This window comes from Pholis gunnellus, assembly GCF_910591455.1.
Source record: "Pholis gunnellus genome assembly, chromosome: 12".
NCBI classification, from domain to species: domain Eukaryota; kingdom Metazoa; phylum Chordata; class Actinopteri; order Perciformes; family Pholidae; genus Pholis; species Pholis gunnellus.
Window position 1 is genome coordinate 14,626,349 of NC_136539.1, and position 14,324 is coordinate 14,640,672.

Here is a 14,324-nt window from a genome sequence, read left to right on the forward strand (position 1 = left end):
CTGTCTTCTAGAGAGGACATGACACACCTTTGTATGACGATGATCTGGCTGGAGATCAGCATTACTTTGCCTCTCAGGAAACCATTCAATGATAATTGTGTTCGATTTTAGAATAGCTCCTGTGTGGACGGTTCTACTGTCCTGCGACTGCAAATGTAATGTTTGTTAGAGGAGGAGTTCGGCACAACGTGAACTGTCATCATATTTCCATTCTTCAATTAGCAAAAATATTCAAAGCTTAACATCAATAGTTCTGTTTAGCTGACAGACAGGTAGACGAACTCCTCCGACGTGACGACATGAGATCACGAACGATCTTGCGGCGGGTGATCGTGATGAGTTTTAACGTGCTGTAAAGCATGACCTGCTTGGGGATTGCGCCTTAACGCATATGGCTCTGTGCGTACATGTCATGTGTTCACAGCCAGGAACAGGTTTTAGGTCAAATCCCCTCTCGCTTGTGCTGTAAATATAAATACAAGAGATTAGCGCTGGATTTGGATCGGTGAGTTGAGTGGGAAACAGTATTGGGATCGGACTAAGCGCCACACCGCATGAATGGTTCTGTTAAGTTATTTACCACACTGCACCAGAGAGTGAGAGACTGGAGAGCATGCCATTGAGGAAATGTATTCTTTATATAATGTGGGCAACGACACTGAAGAGACTTCCTGACTTAGACAACATACTGCTACATATCATCCATTTTTGATTTTCAATGCATACCAGAGTATGCAAGGATCTCAGATGCACATCTAAAGGAAAGTACAGCAGGAAGTCACACATTCATTATTCCGCTGCAGGAAAGCTGTTCACTTTGTGGTTTTCTAAAGCAATCATATTTTCTACATTTTGTGGTTTAAACAACACCAAAGCTCCACGCAGTGTTTTAAAGTGGAGGTGAGCCTCCTAACCTGAAACAAAGACGATCTCCCCTGAGATCAGAAAGTGCTCTGTGCCACCTTGACAACCTGGTGTTGGCTGGATTTCTTTTAATAATCTGGGATGTTCTGCTCTCGTCCTTTGTCTCTTTTCATTGCACCGTCTATCTTCGGATGGATCGCATGAGGCAAAAGTGCCATAACTGAGCCTTGAATCTCTGCAGGGGTCGGTGACAATGTGTGTGCAATTTGCTAAAAACAATATATTTTTCCTCCTGACAAACCTGATAACACACCAGAAAGTGCTATTACACTTGCACTCTTTTACTGCAACAATTTCCCTTCAACCCACCATGTCTTTTTCTACATTCTACACGAGTTAGAGATATTTCATAGAAGGCATTTGGTCATTTTAAGCTAATGGCCATGGACATGTTGCTGGAGAGGGGTGAAGGAGTTTTTCAGTTGACAAAAGGTATGTTTATTTGGAAGGTGTTCCCTCTGTATACGATATGTAAGGGAGGCCAAGTAACAGATATCCAACACAAGAGCACCACAAAAATACAGCTGAAAAAGAGAAACTCCTCTCTGAAAGTCGCCCTCTGTATACAGATACTGAGATCAGATCAAATCTCTAAACTACACTGCATTTTCAGAAACATCATATTTATCGCTGCCAGAGTGTCTGTCTCAGAAAAACAGGAAAGACAACATGGCGTCAGGAAACAGACGGCTCGACCCTATTTGTGAACGTTTCTCTGCTAAAGAATCATCTGTGAGTCTGCAAAATAAATGAGTTGACAAGTGCTGTACATATCCTGTTGCCTGCAAAGATATGTGAGGAATGGAGGGCAGTAAATACATGAAGCGTGAGACTAAATGATAGAGAACGCACGTCTGTATTTTAGAAGCACATATCAACAGGTTCTAACATGCTGTATGGCCGTAAAAGAGTTTGTCTCGGGGAGCTGGATGGGATTATATTTGAGAGGTGAGGTACACTTCTGCACCCGAGCACAGACTCAATAGGAGGAAATCGGCTAACAAGCAGTTGTTTGCCATTCACTGTGTATATAGTATATACACATGTTTAGGATGCTTTCAAGTATGCATGAAGAACTATGAACTTATAAAAACGCTCTGTCGGTTGAAAAAGGCCTGAAGTCTCAGATTTTGACATTTTGAAGTTTTAACCTTTTGCTCACATCAACAGCATCCTCCATATTTCAAAGAAATCCCCATAATTGCCAGAAAAAGATATTTCAACCTCTGGCTGAGTTTGCAGGGCTTGCTTTACAAAAGGGGATGTACCCGTCATCTCTGCCTCCCTCCATCACTGTTGCCATGGTTACATAAAAAGATTGACTGCAGCTATGACACAAACGGCGCTTTACTCCCAGAGCTGTGTGTGCTGTCATGAGTTTAGTTAGGCGTGTTGGGAAAACAAGGGAGGAATAAAGACATTGGAGGAATAGTTTGGCAATATTCTTGGGGGTTTTTTTACGTTAAAAAACATGGATGTTCTTACACCAAAATGTCAACAATCGACCAGCTAATTATGTATCATGCTGTGTAGTTAAGAAACGTCACAGCTACAGTAGATACAGGTCATTTTAAAACATGGACACACTTCCACGTGTGAGAGGATCAAGAAACCAAGCTGCCTGTCACCAAAATCACAGGGAAATGTTTTTGGAAACCGCTTCACTGACAATGAAAGGGAAACCAATTATTTTCCCTTCAGGTCTGACAGAGGAACTTAAGAGTCCACTTCAAACTGAAAGAGGATCTCTGACTGCTGGTCATCAGCCTGCACCGTTCCCTTCAGGGTCAGTGGCTATCAATACAATTTGAGTGGGTGGTGGTCTTGATCTCGCCTCGGTTTTTTTCTTCTCTGCTCAGAGAGGCAGAAAAACTCTCTGGCGTGGAGGTTGCAGGCTGAGTGGAGCCCTCAGACCACAGCTCACTGCACAACGTGCACCGTCTGTTACTTCCTACACGCAGAGCCGACGGCAATAACCGACTGAGTGCTTTTAACGGATATTTGCGCCCCGCTGCGTCGCTTTACTCTATTGACCGGGGAAGCCTGGGCAGTGTGTAAAGGATAAAGGCAGGGCAATGGAGCAGAGGTGCTGTGGTCACGACACACAGTGGATTACATATTCAGCAGACAGGTGAGATAGTAGATACAAGGATCGCTTTGTTAAACTGCATCAAAGGCTCTTTAAAGCCATACAACTGTGAACCTAAACTTCATTACTTCCACATTTGTTCTGGTAATTATGCAGCCATGGTGCATTGACTTGCACTGCACTGCATGGCACCCTATCATACAGACGAGAGATCGATGCCCACCTGATCGCAGATGAGTTCCCACTTCTTCTCGTTGTCGTACTGCCGCAACAGTCGCGCTTTGTCTGGAGGAAGATTCATCGAGTTCTGAAAGGGAGGAAAAAGGTCACAGTTAATTGGACGTGGATAATGAAACGGCTTCAGTCACGTGAGTCCGGTAAAAACTGACATCCCAGATTAACTAAAAACAATGAAGCTCATACACAGGAGGGAAACGTATGCAGGAGGATTGTCTGTCATTGTTAGTGAGATGTATCTGGTGTAGGGAGAGCAGATCTTTCACAGTTTTCATTAAAACACTCACAATATCAGAGAATCTACAGCATTCAAGACATCAAATTGAGGATGTATATACTGAATACTGATATGTGTAGATCAGAAAAAGAGTTATATTAGCCAAAGTGAGGGAAAGGTTACGTGGTCATCGAAATGAACAGTTTCTTCCTCTCTGGAGCAAGAACGTACAAAGCAAATCTCGTGCCAATCTGGCCGTTAGTTTTCAAGTTACAGTTCCTCATCCGTGGATTGTCAAGAAACAACTTCTTACTTCGATCTCTCTCTTTCATTTTATTTGTTTGCTTACTGTGGTTATTTCCCCGACCGTGGAGGATTCAAATTCCTCCAGGTTGAAACATCTTACAGAACTATTTTCCCTTTCATACAACCCAGTTACCACATATGGTTGACACAAAAGCCACTAATGAGACAATCCCAAAATATCTGCAGAGGAAATCTTACAACACAGCTGGGAGAAGGAGGTGTCTCCTTAATGAGAGTTAGGTTGTGACACAGACGCAGAGAGGAGAAACATCGAAGCTCCGTTGCCTGAGTCGAGGCTTTGAATTTGACAACCAGGCGACCGAGTTCGACCCCGGCACACTAAACTGCATCGCATGTATCCGGCAGTCACTCAACACCCGTCAGATGAGCAGAAATCCCAAGAACGAATGGGTTTGAAGGAAAGAATGTCCAAAAGTTTGTCGGCGCTGTACTTTCTACTTGTTTCCTTTTCCTGATTATAATATATTATATTCCTCTTTCATGATGTAAGAGTGATTTCCTGAGAAGTGTGTTGTTCAGGACAAATCTAATCTGACCCATGTGTCTGACAATAAGCCCCGATCATCCAAAAAAACTCCTTTCTTTATCCTGCATGATTCACCCCGCCCTCATGTGAATTAAAAGAAGCTTGAAGCAATTAACCGGCACTTAAATTGTACCACCTACAGCATGGAGAGCACAGGACAAACAAATATGTCAGCAAAAAAAAAATGGAAATAAAACGTGTGTCGCAGCTGGAGATTGGTGGGCCAACAAACACTTCAAACAGACAAGAAAATATACATTCAAAACGTGAAAAAGCTGTCAAGTCAAGGCTACAAACACTAAGCATTTTATCTGAGTCCTTCATCTGCAGATTTCAGTTCTAAAAGACGTTGTTTTAGAGTGAATATTTCCACTGCTTAAGTGTAGAAAAAAGGGGAACTGCGGCCCATCATGCACCGCTCAGCTTGAGGTTCCTTTCCTCTCCACATTCGATGGGCTGGATCATTTATCAGTGTGCATTCAGTGCTCAGACTCCACTTTTTCCTCCGCTGGATTTTCCAGCCAAGCTCGCAGGGGGAGCGAGAGGAAGATGGATGAGGAACATCCTGGGATCCAGCCTATTTCCATGATCAAGTAATACCGGGACAGAATCTGACACTGACCGATTGGTCTGATCCACAACTTGCTTTGGAGTTTTCAAAGTGTTTCATTTTTTAATATTACCACATGGCTTTGCTATTTATCTATGCAATCATTCATCATTTGAAGAGAGCGCATTTGTAAAAGCAAATCACTGCAGAGAGAGCTGCTTAGTGTGTACTAACAGGGATAGGGCTAATACACATCTCCTAAAAGGAAGACTAATGTTAAGACAAACAAAACTAGATTAATACAAATGAGTTAACTGATAACAAGTGACGCCTCAGGATTACAAGTTAACCACGTTTGTAGACTTTTAAGCGAACTGATAACGTCATTATGTTCATGATATCATGTTCTGCCCCTTCCTGTTTGCTCTTCTAAATAGACACTGATGAAGCTCAATTGATTCCCTCCACAGGTTTGCCAATAAATCTCCTAAATTAATTGAAATCCAAATATAAGAGTACAGTTTGCTTTAAATGTTTATTGATGTCTTTAGATGCATCAAAATCAATTTAAAAGCACAGCAGTTTGGTTTTATTTGGTACAAATAGAAGGGTGTAGCCCGTCCAGTCTCTTCTACGAGAGCGAGCAGGGAATCACATTAGTATTCAGCAGACGCCGCCAGCCGGCTGATTGCTGCTGTGCTGACTGCAGGGAACTGGCAGTCGGAGAAGCTCTGTTGACTCAGTCTGGATGCTAACCAGAGGACTAGAGTTAGTACCCACTTTCCTTCCCTAAACACATTAAAACACAATCTGATACCCGAGTACAACGTGACATTTAATGACAGAAAGCCACCAACAGTCTCGCTACATTACACAGAAAAGTAAAAACAGACTCAAATTAAAGGAGGGTAAATCATTAAGTTATTTCTAGACTTCTGTGTTGTTGTGTTAGGATATTGGAGAACTGCTGGCCTGGAGACAAATGGTTTGAGGTAATGATGTAGGTGCTGTGCTTCTTGCAGACTGGTGGTTTGCTGAGTCGCTGTGGGTGGACTGAGCTGCGGGCTTCCTGCTTGGTGAGGCTCCAACTAAAGCAAAGAACCACTTCTACCAGCCTTCATTTCATCCCAACGCTAATGAGCTGTGACAGGCACTCAGCTCGCCGTGGGTCAAGTTACCCTACGTCTACAACCACAGTAGTTCTGCTCGCGTGTGTGTGTGCGTGTGTGTGTGCTCATCTGTGGCGTTAATGGGGTGATGTTGAGGAGGGTGTGGCAGCTTTTCACCAACACCTGATGGCCGACCACCCTGACAAATCCACACGCACCAAAAATGTCACGCATTAGGAGGATTTTGACCCATTCAACAGGCACCAGCGAATTGTGGAAAATCCAAAATGATCACATGGTTTGCCCACAGTAGCCGGGGACGCACTGATCCAACATGCAGTATCAGCATTGTTCTGAAACAAGCCATAAACACTAAATCTGATAGCAGAATAAATAGTTACAGTCAGATATAAAACTAGTGACAAACTTAACTCTAAGGTGTGGGGGGGGGGGTCATGGACTTTATTACTGGGCTGGATGAGCAACCCTCTTCCTGTGAAATGTGGGGTTTCAACACGTGCACATCTCCAGCCTCTCTGCCAATCGGACATTTTATCTCCAGAGCAGCTGTCCCACATCTGTAACTGCTAGTGAGTGAATTTCTTTGGAAAACAATTGGAAAAGGAAACAACTGGGAGTTTGAGCTCAAACATGTATCCAATATTGGACTAAACCACTCCAGGCTACAGTTTTGGGGCTCACACATGGTGGACTCCCCCGATGCTTGGCAAACAGAAAACACTAGGACATGTCAAAATAAAGTCAAATTATTATTTATAGATAGCCATCTTAAGCAAAGTGCATTTAATTTCTTATTAATTCGTAACTTTGTGTATTAAAAAGGAAGAAATTGTATCCGATTAGTGGATTATCGGCAGATAATTATGGTTGCAGCATTATATCAGAAATATTTTCTCACCAGTTTAACTCAGTATTTCTAGCCTTTTTAGTTTTAGTGTGCAAAAATCTTGCCGAGTAATGGAAAGCCACACGAGTTAATTACAAAGACACCCGGGCCAAAGAAAGTGCTGCATATCTTAAAAGGCATGGATAATAAACTGGAATAAAAGCCATATAAGTTATTGCTGCAGACTTTGTAGGAGGCGTGTGTGTGTGTGCATGTGTGTGTGTGTGTGTGTGTGCGTTTCAGCCATCTCTGAGCTTTGGCAAAAGGATGCTCGTAAAAAAAAGACACTCAGCATTTGATGCACTACACCATTAGTCACTGTGCATGTTGTAAAATCGGTCACAACCAATTACCCAAAAAGCACCACTCTACATGTAAACACTTGTATGTTCAGCCAAACAAACCTGAACATGAGTAAATGCTTCGACACACACACACTGCCAATCTGTTTGGGGAAAGTGAAAGCCAAAACTCTTCACCCTGTTGTTGCGTTGGAACAAGCCACAGACTGTTACGGTTCGGCTCTCTGCTCCCAGGTGAGAGCGGTTAGAGTCCACGCCTGTGATCACGTCATGGTGCAGCTAAAAGTATGCCACACTGGACCAGTCCAAAATGTGTAAATACTACAATCAGTAGCTTAACTTTAACAGCTGCTACTGATATCAACAAATGTCAATGGTTAACTTCACATCGGGCCACGAGGCTGAGAAATATGGACAGAACTTATTAGTGTGCATGTATCCTCTCATTCAGCAGTTTGAGTCATAAAAAGAGTAAAAATAGACAGCCGGCTCAAAGCCTACCAACCAGCCACTACCTCCGAGGAGGTCTGCGGAGGCACGGCCTTCACAGCACAGCTGGCTATAAAAGCAAACACACAGCCCACATGAAGGGCCTGCTTTGGGTGCTCTTGCTGTGAAAAGATGTAGACTGTGTTCACAAAAAAGAGAAGCTATCCACTTGAATAGCACCGAATATATTCTACAAGCATGGGTGTGTAAACAGACCCGATCTGAGCTTCTACAACCTGGAAAATAAAATACAGTCACACTTATACGTGTATGTTCCTCCTAAACTGTTGCCAGACCAGCTCCGAACAAGCCGTCTAACAACCTGTACACACTAAATGCACAAGCAAAAAAAGTTAGACCCAAGTCTTAAAGTCTCAATTTTTCGTGCACGCCTCCATGGAGAATGAAGAATCTGCAAAACGTCCTAAAAATATTTTTGATTTAGAGTAGTTTTGCTGTTAAACCAATCGCCCTTCACCGTGGAGGCATGCAAGAATCAATGTTGAAGAATTCAACATGCCGTGAGTAATCGATACACAAATGGTCATTTTCAGGGTCGCTGAACACAAGTTCACTTTTACGCTGTCGTGCCTCTCATCTCCTTGCAGACAGTACACTGAACAAAGTGGACGCTTACTTAACGTCCACATCATCACTTGACCCTTGAGGAAAACTGTCTATAAGTGCTCTTGAACATAAAATCAGCTTTGATTTGAGTGCCACCAACAGAAGTTTTTTTGGGGGGGAGGAGGTGCAAAAAAATGCGATGTGTTGACGACATAAAGCAAAGTCAAAAATCAGAGGTGAAGGTGAGTGAGTGAGTTAATTAGCTCCCGGTACATGCCCCATTAGATAGCCTTCTTGTTCCAACACAATCTAAAAACAAACCCTATCAGCGCAAGAAAACTGCTTTAAAGAAAAGTTTAGGTGATTGAAAACAGACCCATGCTTCACGGTGTTAACTTTCTCCAATATACGTATTATACACAGTAACAAGAGACAGAAACGGACAAAAGTGTTCCGTGCAGCGCCTCTCAGATATCTCTCTGAGCAGGGATTGATCCGTCCTTGGGGACTTTGAGGCACACCCACGCTCTCCTCTTTCTTCCAGCTCTACCTTTTTCCTCTGCTAATGCACCACAACCAGAGGACTGAGTCATCAGACCCAGTAGTAGGTTTTCTCCTCTCTTATAGGCAATATTGACAGATGAAAATCCAACTAATGACCTCAGGGGATTCCATTTCTTCCCGTTGTCAACACCCAGTTTGCATCATTCTAAACAACGTTCCAGCCTCTAATGTATTGCTGTTCATAGATACCTCCCGCTGCCTTTTTAAAGGAGCATTAGAACTATAGACCGCAACAAGAAAACATCTGACTGCATCAGTTATTGATGACTAGTCATAACAAACATTTTCAAATTGCTCAATACTCCGGAAATGACTGGATGCTGCACTGTTCTCTCCCAATGCTTGCTTCATCAGTCCCCGGGGGTGTTGTACGTTTTCAAGGCATTTGCACATTCATAATGACGTTAGCTCTGCAGGCTAACTCTAGGAGTTGTGAAACACCTCCACAGGTGTACCAATACGACGCCGTTTCTCCTCCCGTTCACCCTGCAGTGAAGTGAAGGAGCCCTGCAGCTCACACATATAAAAACCTAAATCATTTTCGTAGTGGAGGAAGTGAGCGATAAGTGAGAAAGGAGTAGGCCGGCCCCGGGGCCTGCGCTATCCAAACCGAGCTGTCCTCCCCTCATTAGCACAGCGTGGATCCGTAATCCTTGGTGTTCTTTGAGGGCACAGGTGTCCCCCGTCTGTTCTCAGATTAGTTTTGTAATCCACAGGACCCCCTGCTCACGCTCAGCAGTGCCCCCCCCCCCCCCCCCCCCCCCCCCCCAGGGACAGTAGTGTTTGTTTGTGAAGCTGTTCTCCGGAATGCCTCTCGACTAAATGGTGAGTTCAAATGTTTGAGCCTGGCCTCTCATCTCCCCCCTTACGAGCACATTCCAATGAAATTCCTTTCATTTACCTCAGTGTGAGGACAGTATGATCGCTCTGTACTTCTGCCAAAACCCCATCCACTAACAGGAGCTCATCAACAGCTACTCTTGGTGAAGGATATCCCCTCATTGGGGTTATTTTCTCAACACACCGTCCCAACTGTCATCATTCAGTGAGCCTCGACATGCACCATCATACTGCTTATGATTCATTACACGGTGAAATCAATGGAGATGCACACAGAATACAAGCAGCTGCAAGTGGGAGGAATCAAATGCAACTTCCTCTGTGCAAAAATATTAAAATGTTGGTGTAAAGCCAAGCGTCACTGTAAGAAGACATAAAAAAAAAATAAAAAAAAAACACTACTTGGCTGCAAACACACAAAACATTGCAAAAAGGCTGGTGCAATGTTTACATTGTGGGTAAAAACACTTTGGCTCGATACAGGATGGCTTTTCGTGCTGGACATCATCCAAATAAGGAAAACCTTATGGAGATGGTTTGGAGCAGCAGGAAGTTGTCCAAACAAAACAAGTGATACATGAACACAGATGAGTTCCAGCCAGGCCAGATGTTGCGAGGTTGCAAAAGTGTCTGGACTGAGGTGGAGTCCATGTTCTAGCGCAAGTGAAAAAAAAAAAAAAAGAATAGGAATCAGAAAAGTTGTTTATCTGTAAGATAAACAATGGAGCATAAATGTAGCGGGCTATTGAATGAAATCATTGGTTTACTTGAAATTTGGTAAATAGAGGTTTGAAGAAAACACCTTCAGATAAAGTTTTGTTATTTGCATAACCGTAAACCTTTTAGTAGGTGGCAGTGGGACGAACAGGACATTTATGAGCTCACAAATAGGAGGCTGACTAATTTAATGATGCTGCTCAGTATAATCCTTTAAGGCTTTTAAACCATCTTCTATTAACTATAACATCCCATGACGACCACACAGTCAACTAAAGTTGTGATGTATCACATATATATGTATCTATATACATACATATATGCATCTATAAGTCGTGTTGATGATCGTCCTACGATCAAAACCTTCACAATGCACATTTTGGATATGTAATAAAGTGATCCTTTTTTTGTTCGTGTGTGTGTGTGGGGGGGGGGGGGGGGGGGGCATCTTCTCCTCTGTTATGGGAGCGTTTTGATGTAGCACAACATTACATAACCACTATAATGAGATTTATTCTAGACTCATCACACTAGAATGGTTGCTGTGGTCCACCTCCTCCTGCATTGAGGCCACGATCAAGCGACTGTCCCCTCAATACAACCCATAAAGTAAATATCTTACAACAATAGAATAGTAGAGTAAGTGCAGAAAACATCTACTACCACAAATAACTATAAACGGACTCAATACATGGATGGATGGATAACCTTTCCAACACAAACAGAACATGCACTTCTTCTAATGACGCAATTAATGCAAGCTGAATTGCAGGTGGCCAACACAGAAATGTGCTTTTGTATCGTGATGAAATAAAAGAACGGCTGAAAAAGACGTGGTCGCTGATCACATCGCTACCTTTTTGTCAACAAACAAATCAAGAAAACAACTCCCGTCCTTCGGGCCAGGCAGACGTTCATCAAGCAGACACAGTGAGGACAAAGTGCCCATTTAGAAATTTAGAAATTAGGATTGGCCCAATTCCAATTTGTGTCTTCACGGTCATATTTGTCAAAGCTAAATGTCGGACTGAACCTCCTCACGAGTCTGTAAGAAATAGATACGTCTATTAATTTGTCCTGCATTGTGACTCATGAGCCAAGTTATTACAGGCTTTTCATTGAATGCGACGTACGACTTTGGTGATCCTGTAATACTCAGTTCTGTGATCTGCTGTATTTTGTGTGATAATTATATAAATGTGTTTTTAAACCACATAGAGTAAAGTGTCTGAAGCCCCCACTGTAGGAAAAATAAAATAAAGCCTACAAAAGCAACAGGGTGCTGTGAATCTTCAGACCCTCTGAATGAATGCTCTTTCTTTTCAGGAAGACATTTGATCAAGTCCCTGCTTTGGCTTTTTGAGTTTTACTGGAAATACATAATAACTTAATCTAAATCCTAACCCATGACACTCCGGCCGGTCCACTCTGCTTTGGTTTGATGTGGGGGGTCCGGGGTGAGCGGCCATTGAAGCCTGAAACAACAGACTGCTGCATTGTCCGGAGCTGCGATGAGGCCTATATCACACTCTGGCGAGGTCCTGTTGCATGTGAATGTACTTCAGTGATCATGTATTCAAATGCAACAGCACCTCTCATTCTGTTCTGCAGATGTTAATTCTGGCAAGTTGTTACCCGACAAAACCTGCCTTTTTGACTCCGGCAGTGTCAAAAGCAGCATATGTGCCACGAAAAAAAAAAAAAAGGTGCAGGAAGAAAAGCCCAAAGAGAAACTAGGCTACTTTAAAGGGAACTTCTGTGTCTTTTCAACAACAAAAATATTAGACCACACGTTCAATCTGAGGATATACTGTGTGGTAAAATTCAACATTGTAAGTACGTGTGCAGACATAACACAGATAATGTACAAGGTTGTAAAATGTCATTGGAAAAACAGACTATTAGTGTGATTATACCAACCCTAACCCACATTCTGCAGATACAACAAAACAGCAGTAAGTAAGTCAACAGAAAACAATGTGAGGTTCCTGCAGATCAGAGGAGGCCTATTGGCAGACTGTAAACATACTCAACATGGCTCAAGGCCCCTAAAAGACAAAAATAATAATATCAATGCCACAAGATAAAGCTGACCCTGAAGCCACAACACACCACTCATTTGTCACAATGACATTCAAAAGGGTTTTCTGGAATTGGCTTCTAATTAAAAAAAAAAAAAAAAGCTCAACACAATGAACACCAACATCTGATTCTTAACAGCTCACAACACAACACCCACTCTTGTGCAGCACTTTGGCCGATGCAATCTCATTTTATTAGCACAGCTGCCATCTTGGAGCCGGGACAGATCCTGCCCATAATGCACTCCTCCACAGAGTGGTGACCCTCCTGTTCTTTTGTGTGGCCGTTGGCCCGGTCCTGCCGGACAACACTGGAAACTGGCTGTGACCGACGTGAAAAGGACAGAGCCGGCCTGTTCCGAGCTGCATCATCGTACACCTGCTCCTTACGCAGGAAGACCTACAGCAGAGATATTCATGGCAGAGTACGACGCGACATCCACTAAAGCCTGACTAAGCAGTGACGACAAAAAGTTTATCTTTCTTTCAGAACAGTCTCTTTTCATAGCTGGCATTCAGTAAAGTTAAGAAGAAGAAAAAAAGCTCAACTGCTCTTGTTATTCGGTAGCTGAGACGGAGGGCCGCTAAGCCTCCAGAGACTCTTATTACTACTCCAGCACCCAAAGAAGGGTCAGGGACTGTCGTAATCAGGTATGCTCGTTCTGATTTAAACGTCATCTTATCGCATGGCTTGGTCAGTACCCGCTGCCACCCACGCTGCAGTGCAGAAAACCAAACCGCCCCCCAAAAGTGTGCATGTCCAAACTGAACCGGGAACAACAATGGTGATTAAAGCCCCGGTGGTTTCAACTCAGCGGTGCCCGCACACAGCCAAGAGAGACCTGTTCCCACGTAACCATCTGACCCTCTGCCGGCGAGACCGGATGCCTCCAGGCTACGCTTTCTGGGTTTTGAGCAGCACATTATCGCTCAACGCCGCAGCACCTCGCATGTCTTCTGAGAGACTGCGGAGCCCGGCAGCAGCACACTGGCTGCAGAAGTACATTTCATCGCTTCCCCCAAGCATTTCATGCTCAGCTCTGTTACGGCTAATTGGTGGGTGAGCATCCCCGGGGCTTCGACTACAGCACAAGCACGCACGCATGTACGCGCACGTGCACACACACACACACACACACACACACATATATTTGGGTATGTGTGGTGGCCTCTCGCAGCCTGCCGGGTCTGGGTCCAGTGCCAGGCTCCGTCTTGGGCTCTCCACAGAATAAAGAGCAGCTCTGTTTCCCGGGCCTGCAGCACGGGATTCAGCCAGTGTTCACCCTCTGCTCCTCAGACAATACCCATTGTTTTGCTTTTTAATGAAGAAGAGTCGACATGGAAAAACTATAGGGTTAGCTTAGTCGCTTCCTGGGCCCCGTGTAGCAGCGTAGGAGATGGATGGACCACTGTGCTCGCACAAAAGGCTAAAAAGTACAGTAAGCAAAACTGAGACAAATCACAAGATAAGAGACAGGCTGTCACTCAGAATAAACTCAATGTGTGTACATAATGCCACTATCTGAGTTGATTACACATTTTTCTTCTCAAGTCTGTCAAACTTCACTTTAGGGAATAAGAGTATATGTAGATATTGAATAACAAAACGGCGATTTTAGACAAGGTATGAACAAACGTCAACAAAATTGATGTGTCCATAACAATATAATATTGGAAACAATGAAAAAGCAAGTATTCAAAAGCAGCAGTAATTGATGTCAAGCTGAACATCACACACACACATTTGACACACGGTCAGTGTGACAAACTACACCTCAGATGAACGTGACGGCTACTCGTGTGATTGATCCGGGGAGTACATTTCAGAAGCACAAAGAACAGCAGTTCAAGGTGCTTCAGCAGCCTTTCAACAAAGTA

The 14,324-nt window shown here is 43.5% G+C and overlaps 1 protein-coding gene across 3 annotated transcripts in view; it reads right to left on the bottom strand.

The window, feature by feature from the left end:
- fmnl2a (formin-like 2a) overlaps nt 1-14,324 on the bottom strand; it is a 47,056-nt gene that overhangs the window by 27,864 nt on the left and 4,868 nt on the right. For all 3 annotated transcript variants that reach the window (XM_079169882.1, XM_079169883.1, XM_079169881.1), the window contains exon 2: nt 3,237-3,320. In XM_079169882.1, coding sequence (XP_079026008.1) covers nt 3,237-3,320 — 84 coding nt within the window. The remainder of the gene's footprint in view (nt 1-3,236; nt 3,321-14,324) is intronic.